Here is a 27,101-nt window from a genome sequence, read left to right on the forward strand (position 1 = left end):
TATTGGAACCAAATTGCTTGCCACGGCTATCAAACTGCAAAATAGGAAAGTCTACAGTGCAGCTGCTATTTTCCTTATTTATTCAAGTTTCAACAATAGAAATCAGATCAGTCTTTTCGCACTCAAAGCTAACGATTAGTTGATTAAGATGACTGGAAAAAAATTTGGGGTGACCGAGCTCGTTAGTGAGCTATAGCCATTTTTCAACTGACAGAACTCAATATCAAGGCAAATCTGCCATGTTTTCAATGTGCGCGTGCACGAGCGCGCTCTAGTGACGCCATAAATTATTCGCAGTAAGAATGCGCAATGCAAATGTGAGGAATCACCTTAAACCTAGCTCCAGTTATAGTCTACGATCAAATGATGAACTCCTTTTAAAACCTATGGGTCTTGGAGATAGGGCTTTTATGGCCGTAGCAGCAAACCTCCGGAAGAAAACTCCTCAACAACTTAAACAGATGGACTCACTTAAAATAATTAATTAGTTAATTAATGAATATTAATTTGCGATGTATTTTATTTTACTTCTTCTATTTACTATTTATTACTTTGTATCACTTTGTGAGACGCATTTGAAACCTTACGTTAGATATTTCTTCAAATAACCATACAAACAAATAAAAACATTCCAATCTTGAAAGTACAGTCAATAACCACCTTCTGTAGAGAGAGATTAACTGTTTGCACAAATATTTAGCGTATTTCAAGACTCCAAATCTGATGAGTCCACGGTTGCCATCTTGCAGGTCGCTAGGCAACGTGATGTAGTCTCCGATAAGCTCACGTGACAATATCCCAAGTGCTTTGATTACTCTGGGTATTCAGAGAATTTATTAATGCAACAATTTTTTCCCCGAGTGAAGCACGAACTTTCCCGAGCGAATCACTAACGTTTCCGATTGAATAACGATGACAAGCTAAAAGAGCTCAGAAACTGGGAGGGAACTTAATATACAATACATTGCTTCTTCATGAAGCCAATAAAATTAGTAAGCAAAATAATAATTAGGCTTTTTAAATACTCTATTCTTAAATAACTATCATATGAATCTATTAAGCTATGAAATAGCTATCGTTTCTATTTTTCGTCATAATGAAAGCACCACCATCTACCAGTATCAAGATGCTGAGAGAAATCCCATATTGTTGCGGCCTAGAAAATAGCTTCTAGATCTGAAGGTTCCTTTTTTCACTTAAGACATACCTATATCCTTTTGAGAACAGCTGCCACATACGGCTTACCTACTAAGTCGCTAAACAAAACTAAGCCTTAAACTTAGTCACTTCTATTTAATTTTAAAACTTTTTGGAATGGTCTGAAAATGCTCCTTTAAAATGTCACTAAAATTGAAGCATCTTTGTACGAAAACTTCAGCCAAATGCAACTTTCATATTAAAGCGTTTTCGATAAACTTCTTAATTTCTTTACTTCTAAGCGCCGCTTAAGTTTACATGAGGCGACATTCAGGTTCACATGTTTGGTGACCTTTACGGTCATCCTCCGGATTGTCGTCTTTTAAGATGGAGGTCGGATGTCCATCTGCTGACGATTGCGTTCCACTGCTAATGTTGTCCCGTGAAGTACCTACGGGGTTGTCTCCATGGTGATTACCTGGAAACGACGCTTCACCGTTACAAGCAGTTCTCATTGATTGGTTAACATTTGACACTGCACCGGCAGGAAGGTTGCTATCCAGAATCGCATCACCTCTGGAATGTTGAGCCTTTCTGTGAGAAGACTCCTTGCTGCAAGAAGGAGAGGGAGCACACGTCAAGGAAATGCTGGAGCCACATGTGGGGCTAGCCAAGGGAGGTCTAATATAGGGGCCAGCATCGGTAACATTAGAGGCAACATTGATACTTGGTGCCACAGTTGACTTTGGCTTCTCTGGAGTTTTGACCAGCAAAGAAGTTCCTGAGCTGTCTGCTAAGGAAACTCGAGGTAGTGCGACATCCCTGTTACCAGATAATTTCAGCTGTGATTCTGGTGCCCCACACAGTGGATCCAAACCGAACGTGTCGTTGGATGGGGAACAATTCACCTCATGCAACAATCGATCTTGTGCCGCCTTCGGCACTGAACGAGTTATTGGGCTGGTATTTCTAGGACTTCCACTTCTTAGATTTCTCTGCCACGTTTGCTTTGATGCTTCATCGGGCTTGAACGACGTGGCCCCTAATAACGCCTTCCCAGAATTACTGGCAGTACTGCTGTCTTCAGCAGCCTCAACAGCATCAAAAGGTGCAATAACTTCTTGCACAGTGCCATCTCTCACTGATTTAACAGTTCCAATCGCCGCGTTGTCCACAGTTCCAATATCGTTAGCAGGTCCAATAATGTCTGTAACTCTTCCATCAGTGGAGGATCTGCCAGGTCCACTACCTTCAGTTCTGGGTTGGTTACTCATGTGAGAAATGTTTATTTGTCCATCTGCTTTTAGGGTAGGTTTTTGTTCAGGTACTGAAAAGGGCAGTGAAGCAGTCGATTTCTCCTCAACTGGGCTAGTTGTTGAAACATTCAATTTATTCGTCGAGCATTCCTCCTGAACCGGACTGGATAATGATGGCAGGTTCGATTTATTTGTGGGCTGTTCTTCTTGAACTGGGCGGCGAGCTGACTCACTTAATTTATCTGCCGGAAATTCCTCTTGAACTGGGCGGCGAGCTGACTCACTTAATTTATCTGTCGGAAATTCCTCTTGAACTGGGCGGCGAGCTGACTCACTTAATTTATCTGTCGGAAATTCCTCTTGAACTGGGCGGCGAGCTGACTCACTTAATTTATCTGCCTGCGACTGTTCTTGAACTGGAAGGCGAGCTGACTCATTCAGCTTATCCGATGAAGATTCTTCTTGACACGGACCGGGCAATAACTCCGTACTTGGATTTTCTGTAGGAAATCCTGAGCTAGTATCATTATTCTCCTGGGGTCCTGGAAAGAATGGACCATCCTTGCTACCAGCAGTACCTGGAGTTCTGAAAGAAATAATATATAGATTTAGCCAAGCTTAAAAGCGGAGCTCCTGAAGTAAGTTAACAATAAAGTCAACAACGCACCAGAGGTTAATTCGCGTCAAAAATTTCGCCTTTGTACGTACTTGAGCCCACGATCCAATCAAAAACCAGTACCCCGGCAACGGTCAACTACAATAAAATAGGCGACCTGGTGGGCTAGGCCCGCGATATGGTCACGTGATACTGGTCAGCAGATACCTTGTTTTGATAGCTGTCACTTAACCATAACATGGATGTCCAATAACGAAGATGTACGCTGTAAACCAAGACTGCACGACTCGGTCGACCTACTAGCTGGAGTACATCGCCGCGACGTCGCGCAACACAGCCTTGGAAGTTATGGAGGTTAAATCCCCGGGGGGACTCCAATATAACGAAAAGGTTAAAAAAGCGGTTTTGGTAACTCTTCGGGTGTTAAGCCTCAAAAGGTTTACAGCGGGAGCTTTTGCGGCAACTTTTAGGGTATTGAGCCGAAGAAATATGACAGAAGATAATGTACATATAACTTTACAAGTGGAAGGTATTCGATGCAATCGTCTTTATCGCTATTCAAGTGCTAGTTTATGTCTTCTTTTAGAATTGGTATTCCGTAGGGATGAAAAAAAACAAACAAACAAAAAATTCCAGGCCCACAAAACAGGATCTTGGTACCTCTTACGTGTTATTTTCCAAATTTTTGTCCTATTTGTACGAGAGTAGAAACATCCTTGTTAACAGTTCTCACTATTCCTTACCCGGGTGTTCCTGGAGCCACATTGATCACGGGACGGACACCCACACATGCGTTACCGCCAGTCACGGTCACGTCAAAATTACTCTCGTCAGGTGGCCCAGACTGTAGAGGTACATTATTTCTAAGGATAAAAGATACGAGAGCCTTAAGTCTTCCGATCATCAATCGTGCATGTTCTATTACTCTTCATTTCTCGAGGGAAATCCTCAGCTACAGCATCAACCAACCTCTGCTGTTAAGTTTCAAATTGAAATTAAAATTAAAATTTGATCAATGAATTGGACTCCCTGCTTATTTTTTTTCGTTAAAAAAGCACGCTCTGGGTTTGTTTTTAGAAGACCTTGAAATGTCACTTTAAATGAGAGGCACCTCTTTAGAGAATCTTCAAGATACAATGCCCAGTAAAAGTACGTAACGACGAAGTCAGAAGAGCCAGACAGCACTCAAGTGAGGAAGAGACGGTGGTAGTGGATTGCTCATTGGTTACGAATAGAGAAAGAAAAGATGGGTACCATATAGAGAAAGAGAGGATGAACGGACAGTGGAGGAAGAACTTCACGAGTATGGAGTAACATCTAAGCCTCCTCTATTGCGCACGACAGAGATCGATGGGGAGAGAGTACAACCTTGCACTCAGAGTCTTCGTTCGCTGTGACCAGCGGTCGGCGGCAAACGAGCGACCCTGGTCAGCGACCCTGGAAAGATCGGAAAGATCCCATTTGAAGCCCGAAAATATCTGACTTCCGGTTGAATTGCACATGCCTAGCTACCAAACATGTGGCTCAATGAAGACGCCGATGTTCTACTTCTGCTAATTTCCAATCAAAATTGAGCCTGTAACGGAACTGTAAGAGTCGCTCGTTCTGTCGAACTTGCACAGCAATCAATCAATCAATCAATCAGTCAGTCAGTCAGTCAGTGAATCAATCAATCAATCAATCAATCAATAACGGACGAAGACTCGAGGAACGAGATTGGGGAGAGTCAATCTCCCGCCCTATTCCTCACTCGAGGAAAAGGAACTAATGATGATGATAACAATGATGATGATGATGAACACGACGACGACGATGATGACGATGATAAGAGGCAGCTTAACTACGACGAACTAGCTTCGCATCTTGGGAGAGCATAAATACTCTCAGTCACCTCATGCCACAGGGTAAGGCGAGGCGGCCTCGTGGTTAGTGTGCTCTGGATCAAGTGTTTGAATCCCGGCATGGGTCACTGCGTTGTGTTCTTAGGGAAAGACGCTTCACTTTCACAATGCCTCTCTCTTTCCAGAGGGATACAATGGGATTACTACGCATTTCGGACAAAAGAGAATAGAGTCATTGCCTACAAAATTATATCAGAAGCCTTCTATTTTTTTTTTTCTCGCGTTAATTGGCGCAGTTGTCATTTAAACCCCATTGCAGCTTCAAAATTTAAATACCAAAGATAAAACAAAATTAATTAGTAATTAGTAGTCAAATAATGACACAGTGCAAATCTGCTTTCACCGCTGCAGGGTAACTCTGTGATGGACTAGCATTCCATCCGGCAGTGAGTAGAAGTACTCCTAGATGCTGTGCGCTGCAGAACAACCTACGGGTCGCTTGGCTCATAAAACAGACTTTTACCGTGGTAACCTTACTTCATGTTACAGACAATGAACTGTAGCTCCACTTACACAGCAGTTAGATCTTGTGCATTTACCACTTGAGCACCAGGTCCCACAGCAACAGTTCCACCACTGATGTTTGCGTTAATTTGGTGGTTAAAGATTACTTGGTTTGCATTGACTTGAAGTGGCATAACTGAAAGATGGATCAACATTTGTGTCTGATAAATAACAAAATGCAAACTAGCTAAACAATGCTTTTGAATGATATATCATGGTAATGAACTGAGAGGAGTGCATTTTGGTCTGAAATCATACGCGTGATTTTGAAATTGAGCGAGTGCGCAGCGCTAATTTTTCTGAAAAAAAAAAACAGTTTTTACACCATTTTTTAAAAAAAAATCCGCCACACAATGAGCTACAATGGCTTTTTTTGTCTTCCATTTTCTTGCAAGTTGATTGGTAGCCAATACAACTAATTGGCTAATTCTAGGGCATTATTCTCACGTAATGCCTGCGGGCCAATTATGGGCCTGCAAAAACAAAGCAAAAAGTAATTAAAAAAAAAGAGCTTTTTTTCTGAAAACTGTTAGCAGCAGGTGAAAAACGACGAGGGAAGACGAACACTCTGGGATGTCTGGAAAACCCGAATAGCGAATAGCAAATAGTCGCGAATAGCGAACAGCGAACAGTTCCGAATAGTCCCGAATAGCGAATAGCGAATAGTCCGAATAGTGTGAATAGTCTCGAATAGTGGCGAACAGTCTCGAATAGTGGCAAATAGTGGCAAATCATAACAAATAGGGTACTCAGTATCTCGCAGTCAACTTCGCAGTAACGTAGTATGAAAACAATGTAGAATGTCAAACAATGTTTTTCTATTTATTATAAATTATATTAAAAACCAATGAAACACCAAACCATTTCGCTTTTGCTGCAAAAGGCGTCATTTGTTATGTAACCATAGCAACTTAGCATGTTATTTTCACTTTTAAAGATATCAAGTTTTTGCACGAAAGTGCAGCTGGTATTTCACTGATCTTTATAGAATAAACTGTAGAACATATTCGGGCTCCACTGACATTAGAGTCATCTCAAGCTCAGTACAAAAATCCATCACACACATGTGAATGCATTGCAGACCTATTTTATAATACTCACTTTTTTGGGAAGGGTGCAGTAAGACTAATTCTTGCCTTCCAGCATTGATGGCAGCTGTAAGTTAAAGTTAAAAACTTCATCAAAAAAAAAACACTTCATTTAGAGATTTAACTGAAAAGAAGGTCATTAATTTTACATCCAGTAAATAAACTTAATTCTAAACACAACACACATTATGCATTTCATTTGGTTACTTTAATTTGCTAATGTATTGTATTTATTCCCATTGGGATAATCAGGCTTTATAAACCACTTGTCGTGAATATCACACCAATTGACACCAACCAGTTCACTTGAGACTATTGTCCTTATTGCAATTATCATTGTGTAAGATAGCATCTTAATTTTCACGCATATTCTCTGGCTCGTTACTGTTTGATTTACTCTTCACTGCTTCTTTGTATGTTGTAGAAACCCGTATATGGTGTGTTTCAGTTTCGTGAAAATAAACTTGATTGTTGGCGGCTCCCTCCACATATTGCAACTAAGTATAATTTGCGTCCTTCATTTAATATATTGAAACAGAAATTTTTTTCTATTCAGTTGAGCAAAGTGAAAGAGGAAAGAGAGATTGTCAAATATAGTTATTACTGCTAACATTATACACTGAAGAATGGTGTGCTATGGTGTGCCTCCCTAAATGTTAGAGGTTAACGTTATCATCCGAAATTAAATGTAATAAATTATTATGCGTTAAATTCTTTTCGTGAGAGGCAGTCCTCTGTAGTCAGTTGGAGGTGAAAGTACATGTAGCAAACCCAATTAAGTGTTAGCCCTCTTCACATTTACCGGGAGTTTAATCCTTGAAAGGAAGGAACATTGCATGACAGACAGAAATGAATGAACACTTTTTTTATACAGAGACCAGAAAGAAACAAATTTGCAAACAATGAAGAAACTTCCTTATAAGTCCTACTTTTTGTTTTGTCTTCAAATTCTCACCTTGCCAGATTCTTTGTACTGTAAAGATGTTGAAAGAATTCACCAAAGGAAATTGAAAAAACTGACTACTAAAGTTACATAAACAGTGACAAACTCCTATGTTTGGGTATAGAGCAATAATAAATGTCAGAATAATATTGTTAACATCCTTGGAAGTTTTTCATTCAGCAATTTGCACAGAATTTTGTCCTGTGGCTTAGGTTGGAGTAGTCACACTGTACTAGGTTTCACTGAATTTAATAGTAAAATAATATTAATAATAATGATAATGATAATGATAATGATAATGATAATGATAATGATAATGATAATAATAATAATAATAATAAAAACTTTCAAGAGTGAACACCAACACACTTGACACCCTAAAAGATTACCCTATGGAGCTGTGGTAACCGTACAGCATAGCATAATTGACCAGCATAATTGATCAGATGTATACCATTCAATGCAAACCAGGAAATCACTTACAACTATCTGACTCCACAGAGCAAAATCTTCCAAGTGAAGATTTTGAAGTAACTGACTTTGGCTTCCCCAGGAGGAACTGAAATGAATTTTACAATGGGAGTCAATTTAGCTATTGTAGGTCAATTCATTGCATCATTCATGCTTGCATTGTTTAATTGGTTGACAGATCCCAATATTACTTCCTACAATGCTATCAATAATAAATATAGTAATAAAAATACCTTAATTGACCACTCCCCCAATGGGGCTTTTCAGGGTCAATGGAAACAAATGATGAAACAATTAATGCAAATAAACATAACATGGTTTAAAATCCCAACTGGCAGGACGTAGACCAGTTGGCTTGTTACAAACATGGCTGAGGAGTTGAACTACGGTCTACCGAGAAACAACTCTAGCTTAGCGGTCAGAGCGGGACTTGAACCCACAACCTCCAGATTTCAAGTCTGTCGCCCTAACCACTCGGCCACACTGCCTCCATGCTGCCTGCGTTACTGACAAAGTAGACAGAACTTTTTGTGGTAGATCTGCCATACTAAAAATAGGGCATGTGTATCACAAAAACATAGGGTTTCTATGGGAATTTAAGGGATTTTAATGGGAAAAAAAAAACTTATAATAAAATAACTTTAATTGAACTACAGTCAAACCCCCATTAAGTGGCCCACTTTTAAGCGGTCACCCCCTGTTAAGTAGCTATGTAACACAGTTCCGAAATTATTGTCAGTAAAACACTGTAAATATAACCCCTAATATATAGATTTAGGCCAGCCTAAAAGCGTAGCTCCTGGGCCGGGTTGTTCAGAGCCCGATTAAGCTAACCCAGAAAAAGGTAGAATTTTTATTTGAGTTTTGTAACTTTGCATTGAGGTTTTCTGTATATTGTTTAGCCTTCTGTTTTGAGTTTTAATAATCACTATATACACAAAACAAAGCAGTAAAAAACATTTTTAGAGAAGAAAAAGTCATAATTTGGTTAACTTTTAATCCTAGGTTAGCGTTAACTGGCTTCCGAACAATCCTGCCCTGTTTTCAACAAGTTAACCTAACATGAACCCGTGATCCAATCGAAAAACAGCACTTGATCAGAGGTCAACTTCAAAAAACATGTGACTTCAATGACCTGTAAACTTGGGCCTACAATATGGTCACATGATACTGGTCAGCGGATACCTTGTTTTGACAGGTGTCAAATGATCATAAAATGGATGTCCAATATCAAAGAAGTACGTGGTAAACCAAGGCAGCATGTCTCTGTCAACCTATTATTTGGAGTATGGCCGCCATATTGCGCAACTCCATTGTCGCCGTCGTATGTACACGCCCATAAGCAATACCAATAGCCATGATAACTATGAGAAAATCAACTCAAGGGTTTCCTTTTCTTTCCTATATGAGAATGGGGCTCCACTTGGCGGCGTTTTGGGCCGCCGGAGCTCCGCTATTAACCAGCCACTTCTATTAAGTGGCAACAGCCACCTACTTACCCCTGTTAAGTGGCCAAGAGAATTTTGTACACTGTAGGTCCTCCTAAATTTCAATGCATTCTTCAATCTTTTGGAAAATAACCAGTCCGTGATTATATATGTGATGTTAGTGATACTGTTCTGCAACATGCTGATAGATACACTATTGCTAATTTCCTGTAAAAGTTTTGAGTCTCCAAATTCACACTAATTTGTTTCAAAATCACTGGCAAAAATTAGGTATTCTCCCCTGAAACATATTTATTTATTAATGATGATCAGTAAAGATCACTTGATTATAAAATCAGTTTATGATCCATGACTAACAGCAAAGAAAGTCAGAGGTTATTATGGAGTAAATTATTTAAGCTCAAAATCCATGAAATTCCAGTACAAATTCTTTATTGTGCAATATGTTTGCCCCATTTTCAGTATCACAACTTATCAAACATGTTTAAAAGAAGTATTAAAGATCAGAGTTCCAATTCTAATAAAACAAACTGACCTCTTTCACTTTTTGAGGATTTTTCAGTAATTTGATGATTTCTTCATTGCCATGTTCTCTAGCCAAATCAGTCACAGTTTGGCCTTGCTGCGGTGAGAATAAAATTAATGAAACATGATCATTAATAATACAACAAGGTTCTGTTACACAAAACACACACATGTACATGTACTTTGTTATGAAAGGAATGTCTCCATATCCATCAAGACATCATGGTGCATATTTGCCTCCAACATCAGTACTTAACAGTCAGAAAGTGGTAACAAAGAAATTAAGGTATCACTTGGCTAACATTTTTTTTTTTAAAACACACTTTTAGTAATAGTTTATGTCAATGTTAAGAAACAGTTTTTAACCGGAAATGTGAAGCCATTAGCCCTAAACGGAAGTGTGTTACACGTGACGTAGGCTAGTACATCCGGGGTAATCGTACACAAGGGAAAAACGTTCAAGAACAGAGAAAAGGGAATGTATGAGTTGTTCAGCAATGAAATACAATGCTTTGAAGTGCTACATGTTTATTGTGGTGTTATATGGGACCGGGGTAACATCAACACGTCAAATTAAATGCAAGTCTATATTTATCAGTTAATTTATAGGAAAATAACAGAGTACAGTGAAACCTGTTCTATTAATTAAGTGGACACCAGCTTTAGATGGCTCAAAACAGTAATATTTCTGTGAGATGCCTGGGCTCTAGTGCGCACTTCAACGTGAGGCATCACGTGATGACCTGAGGGGTCACAAGGCCTACTTTGAAAAACTTTGTTTCAGCCAACTTTATTAAGCTGTTTGCATTATCAGTTATTTTTACCTTCAAAAACATCCATCCTTCTGGCAATTTAAAGGGAAAAACATTATTTTAAACAGCTGTGCTGGAACATAAACAAAAATTGTGATGTTGATGTTGCAATCTATCGTGCCAGCTATCAATCGCAAAAACAGCAGGAAAACAACTACTCTTCAGGTTTTCTTTGTTCTTTCTACTTGTCTAGTCTTGCCTTCGGGTACATGTATTTATGGTACTCTCCTTCTACCACTTATGCTGCAAACAACAACAGCGAAAAAGAAAACACTATTCGCATTTATTTGCATGGAGATCACAGACTTTACTGATCAGCGGACCACCTTCATGCATGCGCAAGGGGCGATCTTGCAAAGTCGAGATTTTAATTTGCGTGTAGAATGCACACGAAAAAATACCTTATCCACGAAACGAAGCTAATATCTCAAAAAACTGATGTGGTGACTTTACCTTTTAAATGCAAAAAGATTATTCAACAGCAAGAGCAGAATGCATGTGCAAAATTGTAAAAGCAAAAAAAACAACAACTGTGGAGTGGAATCTCTCCTACTTTGAAATTTCCATTTTTGTTTAATTGAAGAAAAATCTAATCCACAGAAGTTTTAAAATTTTGCCTGTTTTGTCTTCTGTGTGTAATAAAAAGATTTTTGCAAAAAAATATGGGGTCACCAACTTAGTTTTAAAGATAGATGCAACTGAGATAGATGCAATTGATGGTAAAAGGGGGCCAGGTTTGTTGCTATGCAGCAGGACAGTGCAACCTTAATTTATGACTTAAACACAATGAAAGTAACAGTGGAGAGTTACCTTAAAACAATAGCACAGCCATTCAAAACAGAACAGTTCCAAGCCTGAAAAATTGCACCTACATGTAGTTCTAAAAGTCCCAAAAAACAGAAAACTGTTTTGAGCCACCTTAAGTCCCAAAATTTTCTTCCCACATTTACTGTAAAATAAACCTACATTCAGCGGACACCAATTTTAAGCCATTTTGTTGCACAAAACCTGCAATAAGCAGACACTTTAAGTGCTCATTTTACTTCTAAAGGTTCAGCTGAGCCTCCTTAACATTGTTTAGTGATATTGTTTTAAAGCTAAGTGATTGACTGGACATTCTACCATTAGCAGTCTTAGCTAGTCTGATCTTACACTGTGTTACAAAAGGGTTAATAATTAACTAATATATAGATTTAGGCCAGCCTAAAAGTGTAGCTCCTGGGCCAGGTTGTTCAGAGCCAAATAACCCAGGAAAAGGTAGAATTTTGATTTGAGTTTTGTAACTTTGCGGTCAGGTTTTCTGTATATTGTTTTGCCTTCTGTTTTGAGTTTTAATAATCACTATATACACAAAACAAAGCAGCAAGAAACATTTGTATAGAAGAAAAAGTTATTATTCGGTTAACTTTCAATCCTGTCCTGTTTTCAACAAGTTAACCTGAGATGAGCCCGCAATCCAATAGAAAACCAGCACTTGGTCAGCGGTCAACTTCAAAAAACACGCGACGAGCTGTAAACTTGAGCCTGCGATATGGTCACGTGATACTGGTCAGCAGATACCTTATTTTGACAGGTGTCAGTTAATCATAACATGGATGTCCAATATCAAAGAGGTACACAGTAAACCAAGGCTGCATGTCTCTGTCAACCTATTATTTGGAGTATGGCCGCCATGTTTCGCGACTCTGTCACCGCTGTCGTCGCTGCCGTCATGCGTATGCGCCCACGAGCAATACCACTAGCCATGATAACCATGAGAAAATCAACTCATGGGTTTCCTTTTCTTTCCTATATGAGTATGGGGCTCTGCTTGGTGGCCCTTTGGGCTGCCCGGAGCTCCACTATTATTGCACAATATACTAGAACCTGTTTTGAGTGGACACCCTGTATTAAGGGGACACTAGTGAGGATCCCAGGGGTGTCCGCTTAATACAGGTTTCACTGTATACATCCAGGTACAGATAATACATGACATCACCCAAGTCCCAAACAATCTACATTTGTAATTATGTAGAATTTCAGTTTTAAATTAAAGTATCAGAAGTTGAGAATTTTGCCATACCTCATTTTTCACCTCCATTGTAGAAGCTGCACCGGCATTTAACAACAGTGCAACACAAGTTGGATTTTTACTTGTAACAGCCAAGTGAAGAGGTGTGTCCTTATCCTGTAACAATATTATAGAAGCATTTACTCCCTACATGTTTTATAGAAATTGGAATTATCATAAAATGATGGTCTTACTTTTTGCTTTTCATTCTTTTATAACATAAAGTCTCAAATGTTTAGTATGGACTTCTATCATAGGCAATGGTAACATGTATTGTCTCTCTCTCATGTACCACATCTTCAGGTTTCCTTAACAGGTCTGGTGGTTGAATGTTGGAGAATTGAAATATAAAGTTCAAATATAAGATATTTCATATGTTCACATCAATGTAAGAGAGTGTAATGCAAATCTTAAGGTAGGCACAGCTGTCTTGATCTGAAGTCTAATATAACTGTAACTACCAAGCAACCATGCCTACAACATACAACATTACATGTATAACAGTATTAGAGAAAATACCTTATTTTGTTTTCCAATGATACCTGTGTTATTGTTACCAAGTGTTTTCAGTAACAACTCCAACACATCTTTGTGTCCTTTTTTAGCAGCAACATGCAGAGTTGTGTTATCTGTCTACAAAAAAAAGTGGCTATGAGCTACTCAACTTAGAAGATGGATCGTTGGTAAACAGTCACAATTTTGATGCCATTGAACTTAGTGTTTAATTCATAGGTCCTAAACCATTTAATATATATCAAGCTAGAGAGTTTAGGCACATTGACATTGTTAAGAAATACCGGTAGTGCAAAATACAAGTTACAGTAAGAGAAAACAAAAGAAGATGTGACACCATCTTCAGTTAGGCATTTATGACTTGTTAGAGAAAGGGCGCAAACAACTCAGGAAAAGGTTGTTATTGTTATTCATCGTGGTAGATGCAATAATAAAGTGTATTATCGTTTGTCTCACGATGTAGTCACTTGAGATGTAGATCATGATATTTCAACTGCTTACTGCTAGTCTTCTTCAGGCGATAAGGTCGACTGATTGCACGGTATCATTTATGTCATAAAGGCCGGCTGTGATTGGTGCATTTCGATCCTCCTATTGTTCCACTGTTCCGGCGAGTAGCTGTTCCCTCAGTGGTCTGCTGTTGTACCGTTCTCCTGTTGTTGTGTTTCTTGATTGTGGGTATCCATGCTTCAGGAATTTCAATTCCACTATCCCTGTTGATGTTATTAGGGTGAAGTCTTATGTGAATAGCTTCCTTGACCCTACATGTGTACCAGTGAGGATCTCGATCAATAAACTTGACCTCATTCCAGATAGGATAGTGGCCGGTCTCCTGGGTGTGTTCAGAAACGGCAGAGGTCTGGGTACGGGCGAGTCCTATATCCCTGTCGTGTTCTTTGATCCTCTCCTGCATAGATCTCTGTGATCTCCAAACCATCATTAATCGCTGGAGAGAAGAAACATCTGTCATCTGTACTTGTTTCTAACGGATATCCCTCCTCTTTTGTACAGAAGATCACAAAGGCATGAACAACCCCAAGAAGAGAGCCTGTTGTGGAATTTAAATCCACCGCCGTTTTACCTTATGTCCAAGGAGTTTCGGAGTCTCTCTGCCGCTGCCTAGAACAACAAGGCATTCACACTGTCTTTAAGTCCGACACGACACTTCGGTCACACTTAGTGCGACCAAAGGACACCGTCAACCCGGCTAAACAAGATGGTGTTGTCTACAGGATTCCCTGTGAGTGCGGCAAAGTCTACATCGGGGAAACAGGGAGATCTATGCCGGAGAGGACCAAAGAACACAACAGGGATATACGACTTGTCCGTACCCAGACCTCTGCCGTTTCTGAACACACCCACGAGACCGGCCACTATCCTATCTGGAATGAGGTCAAGTTTATTGATCGAGATCCTCACTGGTACACATGTAGAGTCAAGGAAGCTATTCACATAAGACTTCACCCTAATAACATCAACAGGGATAGTGGAATTGAAATTCCTGAAGCATGGATACCCACGATCAAGAAACACAACAACAGGGGAACAGTACAACAGCGGACCACTGAGGAAACAGCTACTCGCCGGAACAGTGGAACAATAGGAGGATCGAAATGCACCAATCACAGCCGGCCTTTAGGATATAAATGATACCGTGCAATCAGTCAACCTTATCGCCTGAAGAAGACTACAGTAAGCAGTCGAAACGTCGCGATCTACATCTCAAGTGACTACAGCGTGAGTCAAACAACTCAGTTTAGCACACATACACTATGAGGCTGTATGAGGTTACACATGATGTCTAACTTGCCTGGCTGACTCCTAGGATTGATAGTTCAGAATTTTTGGTTGAGTGGAAAGTACTGGCCCTATTTCTAACTCTGTTCATTAAACACCAGTTCTTAAAAGATTTTATTACACAACTAAGTTAGTTCAGAGGGCCAATAACTAAAATCAACCAATGAGATTGCTTCATTGCTGGTCCAATAATCTCTTAGTTTTGGACCAGGCACTGGCTTATAATCTCAAATGATCCCGCACAATCACTCTTGAACATTTTGTGGTACATGTAGTTCTATGGCTTGCGTTTCTGAAACAACTTGCTTTCACATAAAAGACTTTCTTTTTCTTGCACCTTTCTTTCCCTTTTGTTTTGTTTTCCAACAGACATAAGTTAACATCTGGTCAGCTCCTGACCAGGATTGCACCCTTGAAGTTTGCTATGTCTTATCAAGTCCATGCTTTTGGCAATTTTCTAAAGATTTTCCATCATGCAATAAATCTCTTATTAACCAAGCTTACTCAGGACTGTACCAGTTGGGAGAATGTCCTATGTCATTCTGTACTGTCAAGACCCTGGGGCAATATTCTCCCAGTATGGCCTTGCACTTTGTTAATAAGAAACATGTATTTCATAAAGCCCATGTATTGAGAAAATCCAGGACCGTGTACAGGGAGTACTCCTGAAATGTAATAATAAATGCAACAACAATGAAATGAACACAATATTATTTGTACTTACTTTATCAGCTATGGTGATATTTGCTGTTTTATTTAGAAGCAACCTCACTGCTTCACATTTTCCACTCTCTGCTGCAATCTTAACAGGAGTATGTCCATACTGTAACAAAAGAACATTACAGAGGTCTAAAAATGCATAGATGTAAAAGGTTAAGTCTGCATACATGTACGAGCTAAGTGGCCCATCAGGCCAGAGCTTATCCCAGTTTCTCCCCCCTGGATGGGATGCTAGCCCATCGCAGGGTTACCCCCAGCATTAAGTTTGCCGGTACCCATTTATACTGGGTGGAGAGAGGTACTGTGAGAGTGAAGTGGCTTGCCCAAGAACGCAACGCAATATCCCTGGACAGGGTCCAATCCAGAGACTAGTGCACTAACCCTGAGGCCACTGTGCCTCCCCCCCCCTCCCCCCGCCACACACACACACAAAATGCTATGTGGGTCTTAGTAATCAATAAATAAGAAACTATGCACTTTTGTCAGTGGTTACAAGTCAATTATATATAATTTTATATTTAGAGGTGGTCAATGATAAATGCAAGACTTTGTGAGAAGGTAACACTAGCGTTCTTCTTTGTGAGACAAGACATTTTAATTGCCTTTTTGAACTGCAGGACCAAGACTCCAAAGCGTTTTAAATATGAAGATGAAATGCTCAGACTTTAAGACGTTCAGGCATCATTAATTTTATATGTGTAATTTTACAAAAAAGAACAATCAGGACTTCAAGACAAAAATCTTAGCCTTGCAAAAAATTGAGACTCCGATACAGTGATTTTCACAAGCATGAAAAAATTTTCCCACTAGCACAATTATAATAATCAGTTAAAAGCTAAAATTAAAAATATATGTAAACTGTATATAAAATGGTCTCTTAAAGTACTTAATCTGTAAGACTGAAAACAACATGAATTTGTTTATTGAAATTACTACAGGTGACATCCTTTTTTGATTCAAATTCAATTTTTGTGTGAACAAATACTTTTGTTTTCACCTGTTGATTCCCAAATACTAGCAGTACAAAAACAATTAAAACTTTATGGGGTCATTACACTCCTTTGTACAGCTGTAGTCTTCCCACAATGTCAAGAAGCACAACATGATCATGGGCCAGTCTATGATTCAAGTTAGCTTAAGTTGCACCATGGAATTAAAGAATTTTGCTCACCCATAGGGAGTTACAGAGTGTTGAGGCGCATTACATTTTAGAATACATTCTGAACCCAATTGATAGCCTACATAGCTGGCAGAATTTCACTCGTGAGGGCTTAACCCTTTCACCACTGGCATCTTGCTTTGGCGGCAAAGTCGAATGTGAACATGAGCGGTGAAGCCACGAGGGAAATGGTGAGGAGTCTAGTTGAATTGCCACCTGCCCTAATTTGCGTTTTTTTAAACCTCATCCATCCCAGGAGAACACATTGCATGTTACAGCTCACTCGAGATCCGATTGGATCATAAAAGTGGGTGGCAAGCAAAAACCATAAGAAATGAGGCAGATGGGAATTTTGCAGGCTTTGCCTGTGTGAGAGTAAAATGGCAGCTCTGCCACTAGAAATCACTCACTCATGAATCCTGCTAGCTATGCAGGCTATCCAGTAGACTTCCCGCAAGTCGCACTTTTCTTAATCCTTGACCTACTTATCTCCCTTGAGCGAAGTTTGAGCAGGAATCTTCAAGCGATGAAGTCGCAAGGGTGTGCGCGAGCGATGTAAGTTGCGAGAGGTCGACTTGTTTCACTTGCAGGAATGTGAATCAGAGTGTAAATTTTTGCCACAAAAAACATGATTGACATCTCTCACTTTTCATGTGCTCCGCGTGCAATCGTCGCGAAGGCAGAAATGATTTCCATCAAAACGTTCCCTAAGTCAAATGAATTTATTTGTGTCAAATTTATTTGTGTACAGTGCAGTATGCAGTCAGCAATATTGACAAACAGCAAAAGCTGTTCCATTGGGTAACGCCTCCTGAAAAGTCAAATCCCTGTTTAAACCGATCGGGAATTATTTGTTTTAGTCTAAACTGGTTGTCTAGATTAGAGATTAATCAGTGATCGACCAGAGACTGCCTGACAAAATGCTATAAACTTATGTAGATCTAGCTTGTACCGAGAGGAATCAGAATTAACTAAAGAACAAGGAATTACTCAGGGAAAACTTTAATTCTATAAAGCTCTCTTGATTAAATTACGTTGAGAATCGAAGTTGCAACGAATGGCAGAGAATAAAATCGCTGTTCCCAAAAGTCCTTCATTGATCAACGACTGCTTTCAAAGCAGTAAAGTTGGTAAACCGGCCAATGCAAATTTGCTGCGATGCCCTTTCTTTGTAGAGAAGTTACTTGGTCAGTCATTAAATCAACTAAAAGTGCAATAATTACACACACTGCAGGAACAGCTCTGTTCTTCTTTGAAAGGTCCAAACTTAATTCTCTGAAATGATCCAGATCACGCAGGAACTCAGATCACGTCCGTAAGTAAACAAACCCGTATTGATCGGATAAATAGCCCTCCACTGCTTTTCCCTGTCCTTCTTTCAAAGAGTCAAAATTAAGTTGGATAAACCAAATTCAATTGTACCAACTGAAGAAATTTATATCCTTAAGTATCTCCGAGAACAAAAGCTAAATAAAAAAGATTTTTATAGTACTTGAACTCAGCAGAGATTTGCTCTGCGAGTTGCGTCATTGGTCACGTGCCACGTCATGATGTATAGTCAGTACTTGTTTGTTCATTGGTTAATGTGTATTTACGTCACTGGTGAAAAAATGCACCGGTAAAATTTGGCGCACTGCAAGTGGGAAAAGTCCTTTCCAACAGTGAAACTAACAATGGAAATATTATTGGAAAGGACTTTTAGAAAGTCTAGCTATCCAGTTGAAAGCTGCATCTCAGTATAATAATGATAGTCATTAATGCATTGTTATATCCAATTCTTTAGTCAGAACTTAACTTCGTGTGTCTTTATCTACTAATTAAAAATTCAATGCTTCATCATATTCTCTCACCTCATCTGTGGCATTAACATTAACACCTTCACAACTGAGAATTAATTCAATGATGTTATTGTGTTTAGTTTCATCAGTAGAAGTATCAGGGGCAGACAAAGTGCTTGAATGGACATCTTCAGTTTTATCGGTAGCTGTATGAAGGACAGTGCGTGAAAACTGGAAAAAAATTCATAGCAAGAGTCATTAAAAAACAGAAGAGAACTCTAAGCAATATTATACTGATGATCCCATGGTTCCATTTTATCAGGTTGCCTCTGTCAATTAACAGTAATCTCGTTGGGTCATTATGACTGTAATGCTTCTTCCCATAAATGGCTGCCCCAACTGCATTCTTCTGCAGGGCACAGGAGCCAGTGGGTTAAATTAATGAGACCAAAAGCAAGACTAATAAGAAAAGACAGATAGGCATGCATTGAAGTTCATAAACTGGAGTGCTGAATAATAGCAGCTGTTACCTCAGGCATCCAATAGGCTATGGTACAGTCAAAACAAAAAGAAATGAATAGAGTTCTTAAGCAGTGTTAGTTGAGAGAAATATTGTGTGGCAACCTAAACAACTGCTGCAAACTTAAAACAACTACTTTAATGGCCGATGGTCCCCATTTAAACCCCATAGGGATGACAAATATGAAGAAGATGACAAAGACCAGACCATCTGGGCAAAAACTATCCACTGTACCTCCCTTTGAGCTAAATTAGGGTTAACCAGGGGTTTCTGTAAGTTTTTTAGCAGGCAGGCATCAGACCATGACAAGTGGGCAGAAACAATGCAAAGCCCAAAAGGTCTTGCCAAGCTTGGAGGGGGGGGGGGGGGGGGGGAGACGGGACATGCCTCCACAGGAAAATTTTGAAATCGTATACTTACACAGATGCATTTTCCTGTAATTTGGAGCACAAATTCAGTAGCGTTCAAATGCCCACAGGGGATCATTGTAATTGGTATAACTAACTCATATTCTGATGCCACTGATCAAGGGATAAATCAGTTTTCATAGTGTCACACTGATTGCATAAAAAGACAGTATCACAAATAAAATTTTCTTATTCTGTATTCCATAATCACCAGCTTTGATAGGTTTCTAGTAAAAACAAACTCACAAGAGTTTTTTAATTCTCTGATTTTTTTAATTACCGTGAATGAAAAAAAATGTGTTATGTAAATAGACGTGCGCTTCTAAAACAGAAAGTGCGAAGTCAGAAAGCTTCAGTTAATTATAAAAAGGTGAACAACATAAAGATCGTGTTCATGAAAAATAGTGACTTGGATATATACAAGCATTCTCCAAAAGTATATTTGTGCTATCCAAATGCCTGTTGTTGCCCATCTGTTGAAAATGCACAAGTCAACTGAAATGTTTATATAAATAACTGTAACACCAAAACAATTCCTCTAGAAGAGAATGCTAATTTAATAGGTGATAAATTTGGCTGAACAAGAGATATTTCCATACCGCAGCCATAAGCTCCGAGAACTGAAGTTCACTTTAAACTTGTCCACAGTGTTGTGTAGCTCATGGTTTTATTTGACATGAACTTCATGTGTATTCAGGACGACCTTTGATTCAGACCTTCTTGCAACCCCAAGGAAGATATCATTGCTTCTAAGTCATTGTCACCCTCTTAACCATTGGTCGATTCTTCTTGATGCTTATTCCTTACCACTTTGAAATCTTTAAAGGTGTGTTTTGGTTCTAAGTACAGAATTTTGCCATTTAGAAGAAAACCACGACAGAGGAAGCCATGCAAATGAATATATGAAAGATCATATATTTGAACTGCGGAGAAAGATATGAAGACATGGTTGATCATTGCAGTTACAGTATACACACAACTTAAGCAGTTGTGAAATTAAAGCCCGAAAAAATGTCAGGCCTGAATGGGATTTGAACCCATGACCTCTGCGATACGGATGCAGTGCACAACATCTTAAGTTGTGTGTATAACTGCGGTGATCAATCACGTCTTCATATCTTTCTCCGCAGTTCAAAAATATGATCTTTCAATATTCATTTGCATTCTCCATCATCTACGGGTACTTTGGGAACTCACAATGTGACCAGCTCCCAGTTGGCTTGATAGCTCAGTTGGTAGAGCACTGCACTGGTATCGCAGAGGTCATGCATTTTTTTCAGGCTTTAATTTCACAACTGCATAAGTTGTGTGTATAACTGCAATGATCAATCATGTCTTCAGAAAGAGCCATGTTTGTTTTCGATCAGCGCAATCAAAAAACAAAACTTTCCCCTACCGCCTAGAAAATGCAAAGGACCAATTGAAAACACAATAGGTATCAAAGAAATCTCTGGGGAGTGAGAAAGAGGCAATTTCTTAGTATTTTCAAAGAGCCACCTGCTATACCTACCATGCAAAGGAGTTCATCTGTGCCCTGAGCTACCCCTACATGAAGTTAACAGAGTTAACAATGAAAAGTTTAACAGACTTCTGTTACGGTCTTTTAGTACGCCATCATACTGTCTCCAGCTGACAAAAATATTGACATCTGAAGGCCACGTTTTCGATCAGGAACTAGCATTTCGCTTACTTTAAGGACCTTTTCCAATACTCTAACCCAAAAAGTACTCCATCTTACGTCCTATATTATTATTGTTATTATCATCATCATCATCATCATCATCATCATTATTATTTTTATTACATTTTATTATTACTTTGCACTAAAAACAATGCAAGCAGAGTTCTCTCTTTACAGTATACCGTAAAGAGACTTGCGTTGTGTGCGAGTTACCTTCTTTCCACCATTTTAAAGGGGAGTTAAAAGCACAGAATAAAGCTTTACAGGAGAATAATGAAACTGAGCATGATATTATTTTTAATTCAGTGTGAACAGGTTATATATTTCTGTCGCTGTCTGTAGCATAATAAAACTTGAAACTCAAGCGAGTGATGATTCCGAAGGAATTATTGGTCACATGCTAGGCAACCAGTAAAAATGGCAAACACATTGAGATGAGTATCTAATCTAAAATAATTATTTATTGTTTTGTCGCTTTCTTGGGCCAGTTTGACCAGGCTGAGAAATAATAATATTGCAGAAACTGAAAAAAAAAAACATTCCCAAGTATACTGTATTTTTGAAACTATTTTACTATCTTCGCTATAAATTTAGAGCAATGAAGCGTGAACCAGCAAGTTCCATCATGGTAATTGGATTTCACAGTCAATTTCAGACTGTTTACTCTTGTGGGGAAATGTGGAAGTACACTTGCACAAATGTGACATTTTATTACACGAGAAAAAGGTTTTCAACACGAAGTTAGCACTCATCAAAACAGGTTCTTTTGTGGAAAAACTTTTTACTCCTCACTTCACAGCACTTTATAAAAACACACAAAATCATATCATGACTCAAAGTTTATTTCACACAAAACTCTACCTCCCTCTGGACCTTTTCTCTGGTGGAACAGAAAAATACTGTCAAGTTACAGAATTTGCTGTGTAATTTTGACACATTTCAAATGGACTTTCAGTGTTTTGCGATGCATAATTAGGCAAATTTGTAGGCAAATTTGCGGGCGATTTTGCTTCGCAATTTGAAGGTAAGGGAGATAACATGTACTGTAAAGGCAAAATCGTGCTTCTATGATTTGAAATAAACTAGTTAATTTTTTAGAAGACTGTGAGCCTCAGGGATCTAGCATGGGACAGCAACAGTATTATATACATGTAAATTATCAATGAAGCAGCTGGGCAAAGTTCTTTTTACAGCCGGTTAATTTCCCCAGTGCCTGGCCCCTTTAATGAAACCCCTTGGATTAACAGAAGTAAAAATGTTGGTTTAAAATTACAGAAAGTGGGTCGATAAATTCTTTTTCTTTTTTTACAGATTATGACAAAATTAATATGAGACAACACAAAATGATATGGACGCTTACTATAAATGGTTTTTTGGAAAATTTAAAATGAGAAAAGAAACTTACACGGTCAGTAGCATGAATATCAGCTTCCAGTTGCAACAACCACTTCACAATGTCTTCACGCCGATATTTAACTGCCAGATGCAGAGCTGTTTCCTATAAAATACAATACAGAACTATTATTATGTTGCATCATGTTGAGCTAAATTACTACTGAGATAGCTTCTCATTCCCACCAAGTAGTGTTTGTTTACCATATAAGACATAGCTTGGTGTACTGTCAGACAATCTCTAGCTGAGTGATTATACAAAATTGTACTGTCTCCATTCTCCATCAACCTGTAACAACCAGGTACATGTATAAACCAACCAAAGAACAACCAACTCAGTACAAGAAGTTGTGAGATAATTATAATGGCCTCTAGAAGAAGAACAGGGGGAGGTCTGCTCATCTGTAGTTGTCATCATCTCCTGATCAGGACTGATGAGTCTAATCCAATGTACATTCAAAGCAAGAACTATGCGACTGATATTTCAACATGCTTAGGAAAAGCAAAGGCATTCAATAGCATTTTCAGTGGTAACATTGGTGATCACACGACCTGTGACCATATGTGCGTACCAATCAATGATAATCAATAAGTAATAGTAATTGGACCAAGTGGAGTTCAATTCAGAGAGTTATCGCCCCCATAAATTAAAAATCGGATAAGCACAAAGTAGTGCTTCAGCCAGAAAATTTTACTTGAGGGCCAAAGTGGCCCCCAAAGATCTTTTTTAGGGGCCAATTTTTTAGGAAAGGGGCCAATAAATTGACAGCTACAGAAGGAAAAAATGCATCAGGATACCAAGAAAAATAAAGCAGTTTATTAGGATCTATGATGAAATTTAATAGTAAGTGCTTTTTGAAGTGTTTGTACTCAATAAAGTTTCTTTTGAATCAGATAGTAGTATGAAGGATCTGTGCATTACAAGAGAACAATACGTAGGCATACATACATGACATGGTCAATGATCAAGGGTTTGCAGTGCATCATAGGGCAATTTCAAGCACGATCAGCCATTTGGAAGTTTTCCGATGTGAGAGAATCGATACAGCAAAGTAAAAGGACAGATTGACTTCTTTTCTTATGTTGAATGTTTTAGAAGCAAAGATCTTTCAATGTGATTTTCTAGAAGGACATTAATGTGTGACAAAATAACTGTTATTGATTGTCAACACAGAGAAATGTAGTCTCCATTATGCCGTATTATGGCGACTAAACCAGAATTTTTGGTCGCCAAGGATGAAATGCTTGTTGCATTGGCGACCATATCATCACAATTTTCGAGCCCTGGGGTGGCTTTTAAAATGTTATGCCCGTGTTAAGCCTGCAGTCTTGTAAAAGGAAAGGGCCAAATTGGCCCTTTTTTCGTTCTTTTTCTTGGGACCATCTCTGATTTAAACGCGGGATTCCCGCAATGGCACGCTCTGGCGGAAACACTGAAAAGTGTGAGGCCAATTTGAAATTAGGAGCACAATAATTACTCCCTCAATTGTATGACACAAGGCCCAATTACTACTAATCATATCTATAACAAATTTCAAAATTAAAGAAGTCTTTGGAGAACTTCTTTTGAGTGAAAAAGTCAGCAGCGCTTTCCATAAGTTTGAAAGTAGGAAACATTTAAGTGTATATGACTCGAAAAGTAATTTCTGCTTATTTGAAAGGCCTTTCAAAATACAGAAGGATGGTGTTTTTCTTTTTGAAATATCTTGTTTCGTTTCAGAGATTTTGACATTTTTCTATTATGCAAATTAGAGTAGTGATGACGTCATATTGTTTGTAACTAAAAAGTGGAAAATACTGAATAAATGATATCTCTGGAAATATTGAAGCAGTGTTCCTGAAACTTGGTACCACAAATGTGCATCATGAAAAGAACAAAATGACACCCTTAGTGCTGTTGCCATAGCAACTCTTTCGGTTCCAGTCTCTTTCTGTCAAAAAAACAAATATCCCCATTTGCAACCTCTAAAGTATTTTCCACTCGTTAGTCGCAAATATGACGTCATCACTGCTCTAATTTGCAAAATAGAAAAACATCAATATCTCTAAAACGAAAAAGATATTTCAAAAAGAAAAATGCCATTCTTCTGTATTTTGAAAGCCCTTTCCAATAAGCAGAAATTATTTTTCGTGCCATGTACACTTTAAGAAGGGAGCTATTAAGGAGTGCGTAATTGACATGCGAATCATGTGGGTATCCAATTACAGAAAGTTGCAATTACATACCTGTAATTAGACACCCATGTGATCGTTCACCAACTACGCAACAATTAAGCGAGTGGAGAACCAATCACGATTGAGAATTTTGTAACAGATATGATTATAAATATAATCAATAATAATCAATAGTAACTTTACACTTACTGGAAATCAATAGAGATCAAAGCAGCCATGTTGAGTGATTTTCAATTTTCATTGAATCCCCTTAATGTTCATCGAATATTTGTTGATTTCTATTGAAATTTTTTTATTTTGTCTTAAACATGTCACACAGTTTATTATATATTCTCAATAATGTTTAAATTTTCTGATCATTGCAAGTATTTCATAACTCTGTTTAGGGAAAAATAAAGTGCACAACATAAGAACAAGCTCAGTAGTTTTAAAATATTTACAGTATATCACTCTGTATATAGCCTGTCTGCAAGCAATCTCCACTGACTTCCTATATATGTCTACACAAAGGCTAGTCCTGGCCAAGAGACTTTATTGTTAGCACAAAGACTTCCAAGAGTCACTAATAAATCTTCTAACTATCTTATACTTTAATAATAACTTTTTGACTCACTTCGTATGGCTCAAATTTCTTCGTCAACAAAGGATTCAACTTGTCGAGGTTTCCCTTCGTTAAAAAGCACCTTTGGACATCGTTTAAACTTCCAGTTCGGATACATCCCAGCAATTCTGTGTGCTTACCACCTCTCATCTTTTTTCACCGTATTCCAGAAAGCTTGCAAAGAACGCGACGACGATTACCGCAAATACGTGCAAATACGTTGATTTTTGCACAATAATTTAAAAACTCATGTTCCCACAATGCTCGGATGTCAAAACGTCGTACATTTGGTCCACAAGTGTTGAAAATTATCTCGAAACCTTTCAATGGCGACCTTTCTCCTGATTAGAAAGGTTCTTTTCTTGGAATATGACTTTCTTAAGCAACATACAGTACCACACAGTCAAAACACCATCCGCGCCATTTTGAAATCTGGACGCGAAGGCCTGGGGAGAATTTTGTGCCCAGTCTGCTGACAATCGTCTGGAACTGGAAATTGAAATATCCTGAATATGCTGTAATGCTAGTGCTGGATGGTTCTATTCCTTCACTCTTGCTTGTGGAGGTTTTGTTTCGCATATGTTTTTTTTTTTCACATTTATTCAAGAAGGTGATGCAATCATTGAGTGCCTTGGTCATAATCCGGAGCACGCGAATAAGTTGAATACCCAATAAGTTAAAATACTTCCTTTTAAAAGATTCACGCTACTAACAGCGATAGATGATGAAATATTTTAATTTTCATTTCATTTTCCATTATCTTTTATCTGAAAGTTTCACTTCTATTAATTAAAAGTACTTCATCAACAAACCCTGGTCCGAGAGTTTTTCCTCTTCTTTCTTGGCTGATTTGTACTTTTCATCTAATCGAGAAATAAAAGATAAACCTCTGAACTGGAATCTTTGAAGAGGGGAGGGGAGGGGTGGGTGGGGAAGTTAGACGCGTAATTAGCAAAAAAATCCTTCATAAGGATCGCCAAAGCGGCAGAAACATTGTGCAAAGTGGGTCACGAAGGAGGAACATGAAACGTTACAAATAAAAAATAATTCTTGCGCGACATGGCTCTGACAAGGGACGATGATATTCTCTTAGCTCTGATCATGAAACACATTGTTGCTCCGAAAAATTGCCCATCCCCATGTCCTATCCCTTTACGTTACAGCGTAGCTGTGTAGAGCTGGGTGCACGCGTTTTCAAGACAAGCCGGGTCAACGTTTATATTACGGAAGTTTCAGCCGACAAAGATCTGCATTGTTTACCGGCCCTTGGCCAAATTATCGCAAACAGAAAGATTGTGAGGTTGTATAACATTCTCGCAAAATGAATCGGAACTGAGGACACCTCTGAAAGTACGTCATCTGATAACTGTTCAAAATCTGTATCCTTGCAAATTGCAACTATTTAAGGTAATTCCTCTGAAATAAAAGTGACAATAGATTTTTGTTCAAACTTTGTCCACTGAATATTTGTCATATGATAACTTCAATTTTGAAATAAAAAAGGGGGGTGCCCATGCTCATTAAGGAGCAGTGAGGCATTGAAAATGCTCCATTTTGGCATTATTTAATGCTTATTATAAGAACGCATTCCCAATAATTGTAAAATC

The 27,101-nt window shown here is 38.6% G+C and overlaps 1 protein-coding gene across 1 annotated transcript; it reads right to left on the reverse strand.

The window, feature by feature from the left end:
• On the reverse strand, window positions 1-25,909 carry LOC145469945 (uncharacterized). Its single transcript, XM_081453764.1, has 12 exons — window positions 25,507-25,909; window positions 22,732-22,824; window positions 18,791-18,949; window positions 15,786-15,884; window positions 13,271-13,384; window positions 12,764-12,868; window positions 9,900-9,986; window positions 7,929-8,004; window positions 6,516-6,569; window positions 5,424-5,550; window positions 3,753-3,872; window positions 1-2,979 (listed from the first exon to the last, which is right to left on the reverse strand). The coding sequence occupies exons 1-12, from the start codon at window positions 25,642-25,644 to the stop codon at window positions 1,452-1,454; spliced, it is 2,700 nt and encodes an 899-aa protein (XP_081309890.1). The 5' UTR covers window positions 25,645-25,909; the 3' UTR covers window positions 1-1,451.
• Window positions 25,910-27,101: the final 1,192 nt, after the last annotated feature.

The sequence above is a fragment of the Orbicella franksi genome, chromosome 15 (genome assembly GCF_964199315.1).
Source record: "Orbicella franksi chromosome 15, jaOrbFran1.1, whole genome shotgun sequence".
Classification (NCBI taxonomy): Eukaryota; Metazoa; Cnidaria; class Anthozoa; order Scleractinia; family Merulinidae; genus Orbicella; species Orbicella franksi.